Source organism: Vombatus ursinus, unplaced genomic scaffold (assembly GCF_900497805.2).
Source record: "Vombatus ursinus unplaced genomic scaffold, bare-nosed wombat genome assembly UNPS02000749.1, whole genome shotgun sequence".
Taxonomy (NCBI): domain Eukaryota; kingdom Metazoa; phylum Chordata; class Mammalia; order Diprotodontia; family Vombatidae; genus Vombatus; species Vombatus ursinus.
The window spans coordinates 8,332,773-8,355,356 of NW_020940527.1; the positions used below are offsets into that span (position 1 = coordinate 8,332,773).

General features: G+C 40.6%; 1 protein-coding gene across 5 annotated transcripts in view; it reads right to left on the reverse strand.

Annotated features, from left to right (window-relative positions):
• The window catches only part of KCNMA1 (potassium calcium-activated channel subfamily M alpha 1), a 907,067-nt gene that overhangs the window by 630,387 nt on the left and 254,096 nt on the right, over window positions 1-22,584 (reverse strand). For all 5 annotated transcript variants that reach the window (XM_027858884.1, XM_027858875.1, XM_027858865.1 and 2 more), the window contains exon 2: window positions 19,756-19,917. In XM_027858884.1, coding sequence (XP_027714685.1) covers window positions 19,756-19,917 — 162 coding nt within the window. The remainder of the gene's footprint in view (window positions 1-19,755; window positions 19,918-22,584) is intronic.

Here is a 22,584-nt window from a genome sequence, read left to right on the forward strand (position 1 = left end):
AGCGGCATGATAGATTCTAAGGACACAAAAGCAAAATTTTTTTTTAAAAATTTAAGGCAGCTTCTGCCCCAAGGAGCTTCTATTCAAAAGGGAATGTAATTTCATCCAGGAACAAGTTTGCAAAATAGCTGGATAAATTCAATTGCTAATCAATCAATCGACCAATCAGCAATTATTAAATGCTTACTATTTGCCAGGCACTATGCTAAATTCTGAGGATACAAAAAGAAAAGAAAAAAAATCAGAAAACTAGCCCTGTCCTCAAAGGAAAGGGAAAGGAATAAGCATTTACATAGCACCTCCTAAGTGACAGGCACTGTGCTAAACCCCTTTATAAATATAATAACAACAGTAATAATAATAATAATAAACATCTAGCATTTATATCGTGCTTCCTATGTGCCAGGCACTGTGCCAAGCACTTTACAATTATTATCTCATTTGATCCTTCTGATAGTCCTGAAATGTAGGTGCTATTATTATCCTCATTTTATAAAGAAGGAAACTGAGGCAAATGAGGTTAAGTGACTTGCCCAAGATCACAGAGCTAGTAAGTATCTGAGACTGGATTTGAACTCAGGTCCTCTTGCCTCTAGGGTTAGCGGTCTATCCACTGCACCACCTAGCTGCCCCTTTCAGCAAGGTCACTTATGACTTAATTGAACCTGGATAAAAAGAACCCAAGCAGCCTGAATCTAAGCCAGTAATCTTTCCACTACACTGCCCCCTCCAAGGCCAGTGAGTAGATATTAATTTCTGTATTCTTTTTTCAATTTGCTACCTGCCAAAGTCCCTAACTACCTAGGGGCATGTTGAGCCACATTCAATGAACCGGGAAAGAGAATGACTTTCTTTTTTCTCAGTGGATGATCTGAGGTAAGGAAAAAGAACTCACAGGCAGAAAATGCTATTCTGAAGGGCCCCAAATATACAAAAGCCTGCACAGAAACCCAAAGGGAATCTGCTTCCAAAAGAACAGGACTGGACAAAGACAGGATTGTGGTTTTTCTCCTATGCTCCTGAAAGCAGATTGTCTTTTCACAGAAACCATGCTTCTGTTGCTGGGGTATTCACATGGGCAGAGAGCCCAGTGCAAAATTCTGAGGGTTCTATCGAGCTCCCAATGGAATTTTCTAATCAAGGCAGTCATCATCTGATCCTTGCATTATTTTGAAACTGATAGAACAGTTACTGTGAGCAAGGTCCCATCTTTCAAAGGAGAAGGGACTCTTGGAGGCCTAAGCCAGACCCACCCATCCTCCACTATACCAAGTCATCTTCAGGCTCACAGTTGGACAGCAACCTTTCCAGACAGCCCTCCCAGGGAGGAGAGGCTGCTGCAGCCAAGACTCTTTGAAATGCCACACTTTTATCTCCCTATTACCATTTCTTGCTATTTTTAGTCTAATTGAGATGGAAGTGGTTGGAAAAAAGTCCTTTTTTCTCCAACTTTTTCTGTGGTCCCCCTACACACCCCTCCCTCAGCCAAGCACCACATACACACTCATGAAATCATTGGGAAGGTAAAAAGCTCAACCTCTTTGCTTACAGGTTAAGTAAGGAAAGTGAAAAGGCAGGATCTGAAAATAATTCTGGGAACACTCTAGCTTTTCATATTAAAAAAAAACACTAAAATTCACTCCTTGTGTGTGTGAAAGAATGTATAATTCATAATTTCTTTTACTTCAATCAGACTATCGAATGTAATCCTTAATAAGCAAAGAATTCCAGAAAGCATTGGACAAACCACTTCATTCTCAGTGCCTCAGTTTCCTCAACTGTAAGATGGAGTTGGACAGGACCAGGGAGCCAGAAAACCTCGATTCTATTCCCATCTCTACAGCTACAAGATCAAAACCTAAAGTAAGTTGTGTCAGCACTGTAGATCTCAGGATTCTCATGAGGAAAATGAACAGATTTGAATAGATTATAATCTCTAAGGTCCCATCCTGGAGAAGGAAATGGCAAACCACTCCAGTATCTCTGCCAAGAAAACTCCAAATGGGGTCACAAAGAGTCAGATACAACTGAATACAACTGACTAACAATAAAAAGGTCTCATTCAACTCCAAAATGCTTTGATTGTAGGCTAAGCCAAAGGCTGGCTTGCTTTATGGAAGGCATTTAAAGAAAAACTGGGATTAATTATGTCAATAGGGTACTATAACTCTTACAGGATTGTATATTGGCTCTCCTGTTGGGAGGCCCAATAAAGTCCTGTCTTTCCATCATATAATTTATATCCAAGTGGCCATTATGAAAATGGCCAATTGGAAGAGCTCATCTACTTGAAACTTAGGAGTCTTTAATTCTTTTTTCTTTTTTTTAGTTTTTATGTATCTTATCTCCTGAATAAATGGAAAAGGGAGAAGGACTCTTTTTCAATAAAATATTTAGAGTAAATTGTGAATTCCTGTCTTTTCTGGAAAAGTTTTTTTTTTTTAATGGAATGGCCTTGGTCCAAACCATTGTCTAAAAATGAGATTCTTTGGTACACACCAGTCTTGGTTGGACATTTCAGTTCTCCAGTCACGAGTCAGTCTGCCTCCTCCTAAACTTAGTAAACTAAACTTGGTAACATAAGCCTTCTTATGGTCCCGAGTGTGATTTTTCCAAGCACATGTGAATTGAGCTCCAATAAATGTTGCCATCAGAGTCATCATCATCTCTCTATTTTTGAGTCTTGCAGCTAAAGAACTTTTGAATTGGAAATTTACTATGAAGAGCTTCCGTTCATCTGAATATTTTTAAATGCTGATAGAGGACACTGAAATGTAAGCAAAATCAGCATCAGGATCTGGGGGTGGAGGAGAGGGGGGCCACTGACAAAGCTCCTCACCCCACGTGAAAGATACTTATATTATTGTCCTTTGAATATAACGATAATCTCACAAACATAGCATCTAAAAGACACATCCCTGCTTCAATAGTCATGGGAATGGGCTGTACTGAGCCATTCACACTCTCTTGCCTTATAGACAACACTGTTATAATGGAAGGAACCTGGGGTGCAGAGCCAGAAGACCTTGGTTCAGAAAACACACTTACTACCTCTATGATCATTAGCAAGTCCTTCCATCTCCCCAGGCCCAAGTTTCCTCATGTATAAAATAAGGTATTTAAAGGAGATGATTTCTAAGGCTCTTTCCTGCTCTAAATCCTATAACTTTTTCATTAAGGATCTCATCTACGTCCATATCATGAAGGGTCCACATAGGGGTGAAAGACATGACTTTGGCATCCTTAGAGCTATGCTCTATGAGTGTCAGGGGCACAAAACGGAAAGACAGATAGCCCACTATTGTGACCCTAGGCAAGTTCCTTAACCACACAATGACATAGGAAACTCTAAAACCTAGAGTTGTAAGGACAAAGGAATTTTCTTATCAGGAGTTCTCAGTGGTTCCCAAATTGTGGTCTGGGGATCCCTGGAGACCCTTTTATAAAGTACCTTAGTTCAAAAATATTATAGTAATAATAAAGTATTTTAATTTCTATTATGGTATCTGTTGCAAGACATAAGTGGTGAGCTGGAGTCAGCTTAAATTGACTTGTGAGGGTCAATTGTTAAATTTCACTGTGAACATTTACACCTCAGAAATCGGCAAACTCTACAAATTATGGTTTGATTTAATATTTTGTTGATTGTCTAGACTTAAGAAAATGATGAGGAAAATACTTTAAATGAAGATTAAACTTTAAAAAGTGTCATGTGTACAGTTCAGGGTGGAGCTGGTTGTTAAACATTTACCAACACTTAACCCACAAAATACAAGTTAACTGGGGTGGCCCTCAATAATTTTTAGGCTACAAAGGGGTCCTTTGAGAGCTACTGCCCCATGCCAATAAACCACAGAGCTCATCCAAAAATTTACGAAATGCCATACTCTTAACTACTGAACTAACTGGCAAGTATGGTATGAGGGGTCTTTATCACATTCAGGCCTCTTGAGTCCTCTTTGATTTTATTTTGTGCAATTTGGGGCAATAAATAGCAACCTCGAAGTCTTAATGAGTTGTTTGTGTCCCTGGAAATGTTTGACGGGGAAGTAAATTTAGTTGCAAAGTCAAATTTGAGCGCCCCAAAGACAAGTCAATCAGCCAACAAGCATTTATTAAGTCCCAGGAACTGACTGTGCTAAAAGCCAGTCAGCCTTCTGATGTTTTCCAGCTTTTCTCCTCCTTTCATTGTGCACATGGTCCTGGTTTTCCAGTATCACACTTGGCATTAGTATGAAAATACAACTCACTGCACAGCAATCTCCTCAAACCAGCCCCATCACTGCTTATCTGTTTCACTCCATCCCCAGGTCTAGGAGAGAGGAAGAAGAGGTTTCATTTCTCCTTCTTTCCACACGATTCATTGGTCACTGCATCAAGGGGTTTCCTGTGACACATACCATCTACAATGTACAGATCGGATGCCAATCCCTAACCACCCCTGGCTCCATGCCAGCTCCCAGAGGCTTCATGGAGTGAGAATTTCCTGGCTCGATTCACCATGAGTCAGGCTAGCAAGAGGGAGGCTCACAGAAGGTAGAGCCTGAATTGGCTCCAATGAAGTGATTCTGTAAAGCAAACACTATCATCTGTCTGGTCTGGGACCAGGGACCCCTCTGGTCATCCAGATTTCCTCAGTTTTTGTGTGCCCAGAGCCAACATGTTTATTCCTAAGGAAACCTTTGGGTTCAGCCAGATCCACAGAGCTACAAAGCATAGTAAATAGAGTGTTGGACTTGTGGTCAGAAAGACCTGATTTCAAGTACCTTGTCCAGTGTGACCCTAAGCCAATTAACCTCTCTGTGCCTCAGTTTCCTCATATGCAAAACAGAGAGGATAAAAGTACCTCCCTCCACAGGATTATTATGAGAATCAAATGAGACGATGTTTGCAAATACTGATATGGAGATGTCAGCTAGTATGATTATTATTATTTGTACCCCTTCTCTGTCATTACAGGAGGCTTCGTGGTCCATCTCCTGCATCTCCTCAGCAGCCCCATGTCTTTCACAGGACCAATAACTCACTAAATGACAATTGCTGTTTCGTTGGCTGTATTTCCTTAAACAGAAAGATAGGAAGGGAAAGGAAGGAAGAGTGAAAGGGAGGAATGGAAAGAGAGAGAGATGGAAAGGAAAGAAAGGCCAAATGGATGAGGGAAAGAGGAAAGACTAGAAAGAAAGGAGGAAAGAAAGAGCCTAAGCCAGGAGTGATGAACCTAAATGTGTTCTGTTTGGATTCAGTCCAAGGGCTGCATTGAGGACCAAGACAGCCACATGTGGCCCAGAGACCACAGGTTCCCCACCCTGGGACCCAGCTGGGCTGCCCACAGCAGCTCTCCAGGAACGGGTGTGTTTGAGGGTGATGGTATGGCAAGGCTTGGCATGCCACAAGCCTTAGATGCCAGAGATGACCGGCATGGATGGAGCAGCCTGTTCCACTGGCAGGAATTTTTCCTTCTCCACTGCAGAGGATTGATTTCTGAGCCTCTCTCCAGTTTCCACCACAACCCCTAGAGCCTGAGGGTGTGGAGAGGCCAACAAAAGAAACTAATAAAATTAACAGCTACTCTTTACAAAGCTCACAGGGGAAACTCAGCAGGCAGGGAGTGTGGACTGACTGCCCTGGTGCCAATCAGCATGGGCTAGGAAAGTCATGGAACCCTCAAGGAAACTGAGGTGGGGGAGGGGGTCTAATAAAAAAAAAACACGATGACCTTGGCCCCTATTGCTCTGGCTTCCCTACCAATCCCTACACCCTAAGTTTAACTTTTTGAGATAGCTAACATGGAGATGGGGAAGGTGGTGTTTCTTGGAATCTACACCCTAACAGAGTGAAAGATCAGTGGCTTCTTGTGAGACTTAAAGGGACAGTATGATATGTCTGTGCCTCAGTTTTCTTAACTATATATTGGGGATTATTTGAACAGGTCTCAAGATGTCTGAGGGGATACAAACATGTTTGTGTGTCTAACTGCCAAGGTAGTGAGAACCACATTCCATGTTTCCATATTCCCATAGATGCAAACAATATCTCTCTCTCTCACTCTCATACACACACACACACACACACACACACACACACACACACACACACACAAACCTGCCATAGACCAGATATAGGTTAGAACAGTCACTAGCTGAGTCACTTTCACATAAACAGAGTAACTCAAATTTAAGAGCCACCATATGTTAAAGCCATAGAGGAAGATTGTGAGTTAGGGAGCATATCTGTGGATAACTAGGAGCAGATGGGTTATAACATGTGCCATTGAATGAAGTGTCCTTCTTTGGAATTTCCCATTTCTATCAAGGACACCACCCTTTTGCTCAAGTTCATCCTCAACTTCTCACTCTCCTTCACTGCATATATACAATTAATCACCTAGTCTTATTGATTCTACCTCCACAACATATCCTGCATCCATTCTCCTCTCTTCACACTTGGCTACCACCTTAGTTCGGGTTCTCATCAGCTCTTCCTTAGACTATTGCAGTAACTTCCTGGTTGGTCTCCCCATCTCTCATCTCTGCAATCCATCTTCCAGCATAGCTCCCAAAGTACAGGTATGACCGCGCCATTCATCTGCTCAATAAACCGCAGTACTCCCTCCTGTAGTCAGGATCAAATACAACCTCCTCTGGATGTCATTAAAAGCCTTTCTTGACCGGGTTATTATCTACCTTTCTGGGTTTATTAAATATTATTCCCCTTCAGACACTCCACAGTTCTGCCAAAATGGTCTTCTTCCTGCTTCTCACATAAAAGACTCCATCTCTCACCTTGGTGACTTTGTACAGGTTGTTCTTCATTCCTGGAATGCACTCCTTCCTCACCTCTACCTCTTCTGTCAAAGCTCAACCCAAGGACTAGTTTCTATGTGAAGTTTTTCCTGATTCCCCCCCCCAGCTAACTTTTAGCACCCTCCTTCCCAAATTCCTGGCAGTTACTGTGTATGCTGAGAGGGAGATAGAGAGAGAGAGAGAGAGAGAGAGAGAGAGAGAGAGAGATGGAGAGAGACAAATAGATAGAAAGATACATACATACATAAATACACAGATGTATATATAGACAAGTAGGTAGATAAGTAGATAGATGGATAGATGGATAGATGGATAGATAAACAAAAAGATAGATAAATGATAGACAGATGGTAAATAGACAAGTAGATAGATGTTAGATAGATAGATAGATAGATAGATAGATAGATAGATAGATAGATAGATAGATAGATAGACATATATAAAAGGTACATATTTTCTCCCCTTACAGAATGTAAACCTACTAAGGGTAAGACATTTCTATGCTTAGCACATAGTAAGTCCTTAATCCTGTACTTACTGGCTGCTCACTAGATCACAGGTTTAGAACTGGAAGGAACCTCAGAAGCAATTGAGGCCAAACCCCTCACTTTAGAGATAAGGAAACTGAGGACCAAGGATATTAAATGACTTGCCCAAGGCCATATATGGCAATGACGGGGCTTGCACTCAAATTCTCTATTCCAAATCCAGCACGATTTTCAACTGTACACACCATGCTGCCTCTGGCTTACCAGCATCAATGAAATATAAACCACAATCCACTGAAGATTCATATTATAATTTCACGCACATTCTCTTTTGTGCCTTATAAGATAAAATGAGGTATGCCTCATTTTAAGCATACTCAAAATATGAAAGCCTATGTTTACATTGAAGATAAATTAGGGGGCAATTACTTCCTCTACAAAATGAGTTACCATATAATTCTTGTAAGTAGCAATTTTAAATTGAATTCAACACACAAAAGTTCAGTTGACACATTTTTCAGGAACATATGTACCTTATAAAGAGAGATGCACTCCTTCCATGTGGGATATTTTTGCTAAAACACAGCCATTTCTGGATGTCACGACTCTCTTGTATGTGGCACAAGATGGGAGTGTTCTGTACAAAATATTCTGGCCATATTCCTGAGATCTAGCCGCCACCTCCCACTCAGTTCTCAGGTTTCTAACCCAGCCGTTGGTGAGCATTCACCACAACTAGCCCTACCCAGACGCATCATGCTATTTCTATCACTCCCTGACTGTCCTCATGTCCTGTGGCTGCACATATACAACCCATCTCACTCCTTTACTTTCTGGGAATAGTAATTGAACTCATATTGCCGTTCCTGGAAAGAAAATGTCTAATAATTGCCCTTCTACTGCAATCACCATCCTGGTGACATCCGTAACCAAAGCATTCTACTCTGGCCACCACTCCCTTGTTTATGTTGTCTGTTGTGTTGTGTTGCTGTTGTGGTTATTGAGCCTTTATTCCTTTTTTTTTTTAGGCAATTGGGGTTAAGTGACTTGCCCAGGGTCACACAGCTAGTAAGTGTCAAGTGTTTGGTCTGAGGTCAGATTTGAACTCAGGTCCTCCTGACTTCAGGACCGGTGTTCTATCCACTGCGCCACCTAGCTGCCCTGTTAAGCCTTTATTCTTGAAGGGGATCAATGACATCGCAATGTTGTCATCTCCTATTGGAATGTAAGCTCCTCAAGGGTAAGGATTTTAGGGGGGGGTTTTGGTATTTGTATATCCAGAATTTGTATGGTAGACAGACCATCCTTAACTCAGGAAGATACCTCTGACACATAAATGCTGGCTGTATGTCCCTGGGCAAACCACTTAACCTCTGAGTATACTAAGCAGTTCTGCAAGCCTGTGAGTTGCAAAGAAGGTGCTGATGCACATTAGCTAAGTCACCTGGGAGTTCCCTTCACCAATGAAAACACAGGTCCATCCTTTATCCCTGTTCCAAGCATTTAGCACAGCACACAGCACGTGTTCCTGTTCAATCATTTTTCCAGTCATGTCTAATTCTTTGTGATCCCATTTAGGGTTTTAGTGGCAAAGACACTGGAGTGTTTTGCCATTTCATTCTCTAGCTCATGAGTAAACTGAGGCAAACAGGGTTAAGTGAGTTGCCCAGGGTCACACAGCTCTTAAGTATCTGAGGCTGGATTTGAACTCAGGTCTTCCTGACTCCAGGCCTGATACTCTATCCACTGTGCCACCTAGCTGCCCAACATAGCACATAGTAAGTGCTTAATAAATGCTTTCTTCATTCATCATTCATTGTGTATGAATTTTGCCTCAACTTTCCTAAAACATGTGAAAATGAGTCTAATAAAAAGAATAGTTTTGAGTAGTTACTGGTTACAGTTCATAGTATCAAGAATTTAAAATTGGAAGGGACTTTCAGAATTAGCCATTCCATCATTTTACAGATGAGGAAACTGAGACCCAGAGGGGTAAAATAACTTGCCCAAAGTAAAATGAGCAGTTTATGACTAAGCTGGGGTTTGAATTCACATTCACTGGCTACCATTAACTTCCTTATGACCTTGGAAAAGTCACATCCCCTCTCTAGAGTTCAGTTTCTCCATCTAGAATATAAGTATATTGAACCATAATATCTCTGAGATCTCTACTAGCTCCAAAATACAATAGTACTATAGAACTGCATGTTGATTTATCAAGAGGTCTTCACAGAAACAAAGCTAAAAGATACCATTGGAAGGAAAAACACACCCCATGAAAGTTACCTAAAGGGAAAAGGAAAATGAATATCTTGAGAATGTTTCCAATATTTGATTAAGCATATTGTCTTTATTCAAAGGGTCCAATTTCATGTGTAAACAGTCTGGCTATGAAGGAAGATCTATTTAACTCCATTAAACTAACAGGATTATTTCAATGTTTAAAGAGTAATATTTGACACACGTTTCCTTTTCTGCCCTCTGAGATCAGGACAAATTGGTCATAGATAAATAGATGGATAGATAGATAGATAGATAGATAGATGGATGGATGGATGGATAGGTGTGTGGATGGATGGATGAATGGATGGATAAAGAAAGGCGTGGATGTATAAAGAAAGACAGAGATTTAAAGCATCACATGTAAAATGTTTAGACAAATAAAGGGGTATTCTCTCATCTGTCCATCTGGGGAGGAGAGAAGATCCCTCCCCTTCTTAAATCTCCCAAATGCAAACAAAGAAGTATGTTTCCATTCAGTTGAATTAGATGTGATAGTTCCTGAAGTGATATTTGAGATAGCAGGGGAAAGGTGAGCTAACAAAATGACAGAGAAGGGCAAGTCTCAGAATGCCATTTTCCTAAAGGAGATGGAAAGGAAGCCATTGGGCCAGTGGCAATACTGGTGAGGACAATCTGAAGGAGAAACAAGCAAACTCAGGGATTAGAGATGAGTGAGGCAGTGTAGGCATGTTAAGGCACCATGGCAGCATGGGAAATAGGGATGAAGAAAGAGACCCCAGGCAGCAAAAGGGATGAGCTCTCAGATCACTACCCTATTTTCCTCTTCCCCCAAAACTTTCTTCCTTTTCAGTGCTTTACTTGATTTTTACTTATTGGTGACCCTGGGCTTTTTGAACTAATGGGCCCCTCTGCTCTCCTCCTCCTCTGCTCCCAATTGTCCTTGATGAGACAGCACCCCACAGAGCTTCCTGACTCTTCAGCACATTCACAGCTGAGAAGCACAATGATGATGGCCCCTGTGCCACCTGTGCAGAGTAGGACCGATGTCCTGCTCTGGCCTCCTCTCCTCACTCTAGGGCTGGATGGCAAAGGGTAAGGTTAGGACTCATGCAAGTTAAAGAGGACGGGCTTTGGTTCTCCCAAGGGTCAGAAAGAATTAGAGAAAAGAACAACTCACCATCTACGTAGTGTTACACCTTATTGCCACTTGTAAATTTTGGCTTGATCTTAACCTTTCCATGCCTTGGTTGGATGAAGGGAAAAGAAAGACAGGCTTTTGTTCCTTACCTGGCCAAAAGAGCTAAGAGGGAACCAAGTAACCAAGAAGCAATGGGCAGCAGAAAGACAGAGGGCTAGGAGATTTGGGGTGAACATCTCTCACAATGAGGAAGAAATACCTTCCAGAAAGCATCGGAGGAATTAGAAATGCCAATTTCTTTAATGCCTATGGAGCCTGGGGTGCTCAGTGATCTCAAGTATTTCTCCAGCTCTCACCCTAGGGCATCTGCAGTGCCTCATGCTAATCTCAGACAAGTATACGGAAATCCTAAGAATACTCTGTATTCAAGAAGGCAGAATTTTCCTAGAGTTATTTATTCATCCCAAGGCTCCCCACACGTGCAAACATGGTGGCATGAAATAAGAGGAAGATGATCTGCAAGGTGCCACTTTAACTGTGTGGTCATGAACAAATAGCTTCCCCTCTGAGTCTCAGATTCCTCAGATTTAAAACAAAAAAATTGAACTAAAACAAACGAACTCTAAAGTCCCTTCTAAATCTTTGTGTTGTTCTTGTTGTTGACTCATGTCCAACTCTTCGTGACCCCATATGTGATTTTCTTAGCAAAGGACTGGAGTGGTTTGCCATTTCCTTCTCTGGTGGATCAGACAAACAGGTTAAGTATCCTGCCCAGGGTCACACAGCTAGTAAGTGTCTGAGGTCAAATTTGAACTCAGGTCTTCCTGATTCCAGGCCCAGTGCTCTATCCACTGAGCCATCTAGCTGCTTCTTAAATTTCTTAGCCTCTTTCCACCTCAGTTTCCTCATCTGTTAAATGAGGTAATAATAGCACCTACCCCCCCCCCAGGGTGGTTGTAAGGCCCAAACAAGATAACATATGTAAAGTACTTTACAGAGCTAAAAGCAGAAATGATAGATGATGATGATGATGATGATGATGATGATGATGATGATGATGATGATGGTTGTTGTTGTTATTGTTATTCCTCTAAGCCCTGTGATTCTAGAATAGTTTCCCTAATTTGTATTGGTCATATACTATATGTGGGGTAACTGCCATGCAACACTTAGAACTACCAATGAGGATAATCTACCCTAGGAATTCCAGCAGATGCTTGGGACGCTGAAAGGTTAAGAGTCTTTCTCAGGGTCAAACAACTTGTATGCATTACAGGTGGGACTTGAACCCAGGTCTTTCCTGACTTAGAAGCCAGCACTGCAACCCCTATAGCACACAATCTCTAATGAGTCTATGCAGTATAGTAGAGACCTATTCCAGGGACTCAGAGACACCCAAGGGAGAAAAGAGTCAGGAGTTTACACTAAGGAAGAACATTGAACTGCAGGAAATGAATCTGAGATCTTTTATGAAACTACAGTGTTGATTCTCTCTTATTCCCCCTAATATCTCCAAATAGAGAGACCTCTGAATCATGAGTGCCCCTCCCCTGCTCCCCACTCCAAGGAGCCGGGGGGAAAATGGGAGGGTGAAGAAGCCTCAGCTGTCTCTGAAATTTAAATTAATTCTTATAAAGTTCAAATAATTCCATACTAGGTCCAGGTTGTTTTTCGTGTGAATGAGACAGGCCAAGACTGTATTTATAAAGAAGCAGCTACCAATTGAGGCTAGCAGTCTTTGAATATGTTTAAATATGAACTTCTATTGATTTAAGAGAAAAATGAGTAAAATGGAGTAAAAAAGTAAATACAGAATAAAATACGGAGTAATAGAGTGAAAAGAAAATGTGTTTTAAAGTTCGAACAGAACCTCATTTAGTCCAATCTCCTTTACTGCATAGATAGGAAACCAAGATCCAAGAGGCAATGTGATTCACCAGGATTACAGTTAAGTGGCAAAACCAGCACTAAGATTAGGGTCTCTTGAATGCCCATCAGGGCTATAACAAGCATTTGTGTGTGTGTGTGTGTCTGGGGCATGGGGCACAAAGTATGCTTTCAATTCAAGTGGAGCCCTTAAGGTACCTCAGGACAACCATTGGAAGAACATGGAGGGTGGGAGAGGAACAGAGCAGATCTGTGTAGGGGTGTAACTTACTACATGTGGCTGCTGAGGGTGATGGAGAAGTCTGTGCCAACAAGTAGTTTGAAATTTTCAATAATTAGTCTTGCAAAGTAGCCAGTTTTTTTCTAGGCTGCCGATGGCACCCCAAGACAGATCTCTGGTCACCCCCACCCTAGTTACAGCTCTGCTCCCACTCCACAATCTTTGCTCCTTTGAAGAAGCACTGTATTTACTTGAAAGAAGTACCATCTTGGTACCATCTTTAAGCTAGTGGCTTTCTACTATATGAATTGGCAGAAAACATACTCTCTCACTGTCTCTTGTGAGAGGTATACCGATCATTCCATCTTGTTAAGAATATAGGTGTTAACATACATAATAACTACAATAGAGATGAAAAGAACAGCTACACACCAAAATAATCAAAAGAAAATGTAACGAAATTATGAAGATCAAGCAGTACTCAAATGACGAGTTTGGAGAAGACATACCCAACCCACCTGTCCAGGAATGTGGGAAGTCTACAGATGTTCCACATGGCACAGGTGTTCAGACTTTTCCAAGGTATTGATCAGTTGTGCTGATTTTTACTTTTCAAAAAAAAATGCTATTTGTTATATGTGATGGTTCTCTGAGAGGGGGCTCATGATGTGATCCAAACCAGCTTTCACATTTCTGTAGACTGAGTGACAGCTAAGATTCTTAGAGGTATAGGAGACTCAACAGCATCGACCACTCTTAATGGATATTATTGCTTTGTGATAGAACTACAGCTGTTAGTTATGGTGGGTTGGTTGGAAAGGAGAAGCTAGTTAATGGCATGGAATGCCCCAGAGCCTCAGAGCACTCAAACTTAGGCTCCACTCCACCTATGACATTTACCAGTGGTGTGACCAAAAACAAGGCACCATATTTCTCCAAAAGTTTCTTCATCAGTGAAATGGGGATGACAATGCTAAGAATATCTGTGCACCAGGATGTTATGATGAAAAGTTTCATAAACTACTGTATCAATGTGAATTATTATCATGGCTGCCATTAAGCCCTGCATTGGGGACTTGGGGGTCTCCTGGAGGTGACCCAGATTTTGAAAGGTAACCTCACTAGAATAAAAGTCCTATCTAGCAGGTCCTGTCAAACTGGAAGGGCTTCCAGCACAGGTGCAGTGACCCACTGTGAATCTGCTATCCAGTAAGCAGCTCAGCTGAGTTCAGAGATACGAAGGGTTTCCATCTATACTTAAGAGACAACCCACATCCATGGAGTCACAGTTCCTTAAGTAGTAAGATTTTCATAGACACAATAAATTTACATAAACCCTCTTATATTGCTTATTAATATAAATAACTTTCACATTTGAGCTTAATTAATTATCTCCCTTGTATGCACACTTTTTAATCCCTAGGAATCCTGAGCAACAAAGTGTTCTGCAGGGTCACACAGCCAGTACATATCAGAGAGGAGGCTTGAACACTTAATCTATTCTAGAACCATCTCTAAAAATCTCTCTCCAGGGGAACTTTGCTCCCCAAAAGCCCACAGCCAGTGCACCCAGCTGTAGGCAGCAACTCAGCAGCCACAAGGTGAGTCAGAAAGAGGCCAGATGTTAAAACTGAGTCTCAGAACCATGCATGAAGGAAAACACATTAAAAATTGAAAGGGGAAAGTCTGACACTCCTACCAACTCTTCTTGCTTCTATCCTCCTGTTGTTACAAGGATAAACATTTGGACAACTCTAGATAAATGCAACTCTGTGTGTGTGAGAGAGAGGCAGCATGGCTGAAAGAAATGCCTCCTGCCCCCTTGCCAAGACCTCCACAGAAATTCGTTTCTCAATTCACAACAAAAATTTGCCTTCTTTTAAGGCAGGGATTCTTAACCTGAGGTACACTGACCCATGCTTATATTTCAAGGAGTCTGTGAATTTGTAGAGGGGAAAGTATGATATCCTAATTTTCACTCACCTCTAACTAACATTTAACATTTCCTTCAATTATTTAAAATCATGATTCTGAGAAGGCTTAACTTGCAGAGGCTTAACTTCCCTGGGCCTCAGTTTCCTCATCTGGAAAATGAAGAGTTTGAAACAGATAAGCTCTAAGGTCCCTTCTAACTCTAAATCTATGATTCTAGGATTTTATGTGCTTGGCACTGTACTTGGTACAGAGGCACCCCATGTAGGAAGGAAATAATGTTGTATAACAGAAGGAGAGCAGTCTGAGAGTCAGGAGACAAGCGTTCTAGTCTTGGTTAGGGCTTGAGCTAACTTTGGCCAAATTGTATACTATCTCTATGCTTCAGTTTCCTAATTTGTAAATACAACAGGATTGGATCAGATAAACTCTAAGGTTTTGTCCTTCTTGATAGTCTAAGATTCTGTGATCCTATGATCTCTAAAGTCCCATGTAGCTATGATTCTGTGAGCTACCCAGGAACAAAAGATTTGGCCTAGCCTTGTGTAGAATTTTTTTTTCTAAAGAGACCAGCTGGCAGATTAGGTAGTAGTGAACCTGGACATGTGGGTAAGCAATGTCTGTGCAAGCAAATATTAAGAGCCAGGCCAAGAAGCCACAGGACCTAATTAGTTTAAAGCAAAGCAATGTCAAAATACCACAGCCAAAATCCCAGTAGCTTGTGAGGAAACAGGTTGTAAGAGACATTGGTCCAGGTCAGGGATGGAATGTGGAAGGGAGAGAGAGCACTGAAGTAAGAGATTAAGAAAAGAAACAAAACTGATTTCTAGTCCTGGCTATAATCTATTGTGTGGGTTTAGGTACCTCTCCTCATTTTGAAACAGGGATCAACACTTACAAAAGACCATTTTGGCTATGGAGACAAGGATGGATTGGAGAGGGAAGATAAAAAAGATTGTCTCCTGTTAGAAGGTCCTTGAAATCGTGCAGGCAAATTGTAATGAGACAATCTACTTGGGCAGTAGCTGTAGGGATAAAGAAAAAGGGAAATCAACAATACCTAGTAATTGATTGGATCTGAGAAGGAAGAGTTGAGTGACTCCAAAGTTATAAACATGGCAGACCTTCACAATGGGGTCCATCCTATCTTTCCAGGGTTGTTATACATGACTCCTCTTCCTTTACTCTGTGGTTCAGCTTGGCTGTCTTGGACACTCCATGTTCTGTCTTCATGCCTTTACCCCTATGCCTAGAATTCACTTTTTTCTCACTTCTCCCTGTTGGAATCCCTTGCTTCCTTCCTTAAAAACCCAGCTCAAATGCCACCTTCTACATGAATCCTTTTCAGATTACCCAGCTATTAATGCCCTTTCCTCCAAAATTTACTTTCACCATTGGGAAGCAATTTGGCAGAAACTAGGCATAGACCAACACCTCAGTCAAAATGGATAAATGATTTAGACATAAAGGGTGATATAAGTAAATTAGGGGAGCATGGGAAAATGTGCCTGTCAGAACTATGGACAAAGGAAGAGTTTATGACCAAACAAAAAATAGAGAGAACCACAGAAGTAAAATGCATAATTTTGACTACATGAAATTAAAAAGGTTTTGCACAAATAAAACCAATGTAGCCAAGATTAGAAGGAAAGCAGAACCTGGGGGAAAATTTTTACAGCAAGTTTCTCTGAAAAAGACCTCATTTCTCAAATAAGTGTGGAACTGAGTCAAATTTATTTTAAAAAATGAGCCATTCACCAATTGATAATGGTCAAAGGATATGAATAGTCAGTTTTCAGAAGAAGAAATCAAAACTATTAATAGACACATAAAAATACTCTAAATCACTATTGATTTTAGAAATATAAATTAACACAACTCTGAGATATCACCTCATACCAATCAGATAAACTAACATGACAGAAAAAGAAAATGACCAATGCTAGATGGGATGTGGAAAAATTGGGACACTAATGCACTATTGGTGGAGTTATAAACTAGTCCAACCATTTTGGAGAGCAATTTGGGACTATGTCCAAAGGGTTATAAAACTGCATACCTTTGACCCAGCAATACCACTACTACATCTACATCCCAAAGAGATTTTTAAAAAGGGAAAAGGACCCACTTGTACAAATATATGTGTACATATATATATATATATGTGTGTGTGTGTGTGTGTGTGTATGTATACATATATATATATATATATAAAATTTCTAGCAGCTCTTTTTGTGGGGGAAAAGAATTGGAAATTGAGGGGATGCCTATTGATTGTGCAATGGCCGAACAAAGTGTGCTATGTGATTGTGATGGAATACTATTGTGCTATAAGAAATGACAAACAAGACAGTTTCAAAAAAACCTGGAAAGACTTATATGAACATATGCAAAGTGAAATGAGCAGAATTAGGAGATCATTGTACATAGTCATAGTAATATTGTAATGATTTTCAACTGTGAATTCAACTGTGAATTACTTAGCTATTCTAATCAATACAATAAGACAATTTTGAAGGACCCATTATGAAATATGCTATCTACCTCCAAAGACAGAACTGATGAATTCTGAGTTCATATTAAAGTATATTTTTTAACTTTTTTTTATTTTTCTTGTGTGTGTGTGTTTTCTCTCATGGCTGAAAATGTGCTTTACCTGACTTCATATGTATAAGCAATATTTTGCTTGCCTTATCAAGGGGTGGGGGAGGGAAGGAAGGAAGAAAGTTTGGAACTCAATTTAAAAAATGAATGTTAAAATGTTTATATGTAATTGAAAAAATATTTAACAAAACACATTTTTAAATATTTTTAGTTACTTTCACCTCTAACACATACCAGCTGTGTGACCCTGGGCAAGTTATTTAACTTCTAAGTGCTGTAGACAACTCTCTAAGACTATTAGTTGCAAAGAAGGTGCTAACCTGCTTTGGTAGAAAAGTTTCCTCATCTGGGAATTTCTTACAGTAATAAAATCACCAGTTCAATCTCTATTTGCCTACATTTCATACATACTTTATTGTACATATCTTTTCTGGTGGAATGGAAGCTCCTAAAATCAAGGACTGAGTCATTTTTCTCTTTGTATCCTCAGTACTTAGTACAGTGCCAGGCACACAGTAGGAGCATAATAAATACCTGTTAATAAACTGATTAATTTTAGTGCCACAAAAAGAAATAGTGAAGATGGAGCAGTTTTAGGAGAAATGACTTTTGGTTTTGAATTTGTTAAGTTTGAGGAACTGGTGGAAGGAACATCCAGGGGCTATGTCCTAAAGACAGTTGGAGATAAGGGTCGACAGCTCAGTAGTGAGAATGATCAACTTTGGCTCAGAGGAGAAGTAATAAGAAGGTACTTCCCCACCTTATGTAACCGGTAAACATAGGGAGGGGTCAAGGGACCAACAGTCACAATAGTGGGAAAAAAAAGATGTTTGGTGTGAATGGGAGCAGAAGAGGTGGAAAGATCAAAGGAATGGCTTTAATTGTTGTTATTGGAGAATTTTTAAAGCTCAGGACTTTGGGATTCTGTAAGATGATGAGATCTAAGATGTAACCATTAATAGGTAAAGGGGAAAAAATTTAAGACACCTTCAATATTAACTAGCCCAACTCTTAGATAAAACAAACAAAAAAAAATCACCTCTATAACATCCCTAAGAAAAGGTCAACGAGTCATTGTTTGAACAATTTCAGGGCTACTGAACTCTACTCATTATGATGTAAAGAAGGCCAGTCTACCTTTATGGCAGCTCTAACTTTTAGAAGTCCTTCCTTTTACCGGGCCCAAATCTGCTTCTCTGTTACTTCTACATCTTGGTCCTATTCTGTGCTCTAGAGGCATATAAGATAAATATTAATCTCTTTTCCCACAAAACAATCTTTCAAACAATTGAAGGCAGTGATTATGTCCCTGTTGAGTCTCTTCCTAAAGCTGAGCATCTCCAGTTTCTTGCAATGATCCTCATATGATCTGTTTTCAAGCCTCCTCACCACCCTGGAGGACTCCCCTGGAGGATCTCTCCAGTCCATAGTCATCTCTCCTCCCTCTGAACTTCTTTAAAGTAAAGGAATAAGAACCAGAGCTAAGAAAAATTTTAGGAATGATCTAATCAGAAACTATCACTCAGACAGGAGACCTGGGATGTGTATAATGTCAGATGGATATTTAGAGGCAAAGCAAGAATCTGAACCCAGGGCCAATCCCTCCCAATCCAAAACTCTTTCCTCCAGCAAATACACTGGGCAAATAGCATAACCTCAGAGCAATGAGCACCCACTAGAGTCTGATTGGCCTCAGTATGTTCCTAGCTCCTAAGTTATTTCCTAATCACTTTGAATACACATCTGGTTTGATCCTCCAACAGGATTCAACTCACCTGAGTTCAAGGAAAAGAGATTACAAAATAGATAAATGAAGTCAAGAAGGTAGGCCAAATCAAATAAGTCATCTTTAAGGAGCAGGAAAATATAAATGGCTCTCCCAAGTCAAAACAAAGACAGAGAGAGAGACAGAAACAGAGACAGAGAGAGACAGAGAGACTGAGAGAGAAAGTCTATCCCCAGCAAGCCCTGCCTTTACTATTCCACAAGTTATAGCAGTCTTGAGCCCCAAAAGACTTCCAGCCATGTACTGATTTTCTTTACTTTTCTCTTCATTTTTGGACAGTTCTCATCCACTTTGCAGGAGGGAAGACAGCAAAGGAAGGAGGGATCTGAGGCACCAGCTGTGATCATTGCCAAGCAGATTATTCTAGAGCCCATTTTCAATGAACTCCCTTGAAAAGTACCAAGACTCATGTTCTTTAGGCACAAGGAAGGAGGCTATTTTCGAGAAACAGCAATGACACCACTTCTCCTTGATGAAAATACAAAGCGTCCCTCTCCTTTGCCAGCATCTCACCACCACCAATCAGAAGGATGCCTGAGTCTAATACTCAGGATACAGTTTACCATGAAATAAAAGGATCATCCATAAAACAATAAAAGAGGTAAATAATCATTGCAAAAGAAAAATAAATAAATAGAGGGTGAGGGCCTTACCAGGACTCTGCCAGTTAATGTCTGGGCAGATATCATCACTCCCGCCCAGTCTTTCACAGAGGTCATCCAGCCAACTTCTGCTGCCACGGCCTCCTCTTTTTCATCCACTGGTTTGAGGGTGCCATCTGCCTGAGTAGCTCCATTGTTAATCTTCTGGGCCTCCTGACAACAGAGAAAACAGGATATTAGAACATTGAGCCAAGTAGGAAAAATAGAGAAAAACCAGAACCTGATGGGTGGGATCAGATTCAGGTGACCCTATCTTGGGCAAGACCGAAAGAAGCTATTTGAAACTACTCCATTGGTTTGATGTAGTAGTTTGACAGAACTCCCAGACCACTCATCATCAGGAATACTTGATAAGTCAACCTACAGGCGTGATGTTAAGAAATATACATCTTTATTCCAATTGGCAGTCCTACAGATACAGACCACAGTGGTCTAAACGCACCCATCTATAAACTATTGGCCATTCCTGGAGATGAAAGGTGGGAAGAACATCCCAATTTCATATCCTTTCTAAGGTCAGCAAGAGTATCCTACTCTGCACATAGGGAAGGAAACTTGTGGTTTGTTGCCTGCTCTCTCTGTACAAAGAGCTTCAAGTGGCTACATGTCCAATCTCCAGAGTAGAAAGAAGGAACATTAAAGAGCAGTAAAGCAAGAGGGAATAACTATTTGGGGACTTCTAAATAGAGAAAATGTACTAGGACCACGTGAGTTTCTTTAAGGGTAGACTTTACAAGGAAAGCAATACAGTAAGCCCTTCATTTTATTTTCTTCTATTACTTACTATTTATATGTCCTTGAACCAGCCTTAACCTCTCCTAATTTCAGTTTTCTCATCAATAAAAAAAAGTGGTTGGGATTAGGGGGTCCTTGAAGTCCCTACTAGCTCTGAGTCCTATAACCCAAAGCTGTCAAAAATGGGTCTGCCTCAGAAAATTTTAGTTTACTCTAGACCTTGGATTCTGTTCTTGAACCACCAGAGGCCTCTGCTTCAGCTCTATGACCACATCAATCAATTTAATAGATGCCTACTGCGTGTCAGGTCAGGTACCCCACTAGGTGCTAGGGATATAGCAACAAAAATGAAAGTCCCTACCCTATATTCTATCAGGGATATAAGCAGTTACCTTCAGTCTCTAAGCTACTCTGACCCTGGGAACAATCCTTGTTCTGACAAGGAACACATTAGAAACTCTGGATTAGGACAAAAACTTTCACCTTTGGTGGGGTCACCTCCATGGTATCCCTATTGCCAGTATCTCCCATTGAACCCTGCTCTCCATGGTCCTGAATTCCTGAGCTGCTCCCTGCTCTGACCTCTGGCAATTACATATCATAGGTCCACTCCTACTTGCTTATCTACCCTAGTACTAGCACCTCCCTTGTGCCTCCTTCAGATATCTGCCTTTCCTTCTTCCCAGGATTGAAGTGAGGATCAAATGAGATCATAGATATTAGAGCAGTTGCTAGAGAAATAGACCTGCTTATTATGAATACATTCCTAGAAAGCTGTCTCAATGGGTAACAGTACACAAGGCTTGGTTTATGGCTTTTACTCCCCCCTCACATTGATTTTAATATTTTATAAGATTATATTGCTCTTACAATAGAAAGATTCCTTAACCACTCTGTCATTTGAGGATGAGAGAGGAAAGACAGAAAAAACTCAGCTATAGGGGTCAGAAGAATGAGCACAATCTGTAAACAGTGATATTGTAAGTAGGTGATTGCTCTATGGCCCAGACCAAGTTTGCTGGGCATACTCAGTCCCAGAGCTGGGGACAATGATTCTGTATATACTACTGCCAAGGCATAACCATACTAACAGGCAAATACCTGCAGCCTGGAAGACAGGGGGTTGGAATATAACCTAGAACCTACAAACATGGTTCATGGACTTCCTGATCTGTTTAAGTTATTATAATAAGAGTTGGCATTTATAGAGAACTTTAAAGGGTTACAAGTACTTCACATAAATTCTCTCATTGAAACAACACTATGAGATAGACCATACATACTAATGATATTCAACCAATCAAATCAACAAGTATTTATTAAGCCCCTAATATGTATAAAACAGTGTGTTAGGCACTGGAGATACAAAGACAAAGACTGAAATGATTTCTACTCACAATGAGCTTATATTCCGATGGAGGAGACAAGTATTATGTGTGTATATATACATATATGTGTTTACATATGTGTGCATATATATAATATAAAATAGATAAATACAAACACACTCAAAGTAGTTAAATACAAGGTAGTTCGGGAGGATGGGCATTTGCAGGAGGCATGGGGGGATCAGGAAAGGCCCATGAAGAAGATAGTAGATGAGCATCATCTTACAGAAAGAGAGGAGAGACTCTATGAGGGGAAAGTAAGGAAGAAGTGCATTCCAGGCACTGAAGGTTGTTGGATGAGGTGTTATCCTCATTTTATAGACAAGGAAGCTGAGGTTCAGAAAAGTAAAATAGTAGCTCATAAATTACAAAGATGGGATTCAAACCTAAGAATCCCTGAATCCAAGACCAGAACTCTTTCCACTGCCTTATTTCACGCTGCAGCTAGGTGGCGCAGTTGATAGAGTGCTGGGCCTGGAATCAGGAAGACCTGAATTCAAATCCATCCTTAGACACTTACTAGCTGTGTGACCCTGGGCAAGTAAGTCACTTCATTGCTGATTACCTCAGTTTCCTCAACTGCAAAATGGAAATAATAATAGCACCTACCTTTCAGGGTGGTTGTAAGGATCAAATGAGATAATATTTGTGCAATGCCTAGCACATAGCAGGGACTATATAAATACTTATCCCCTTC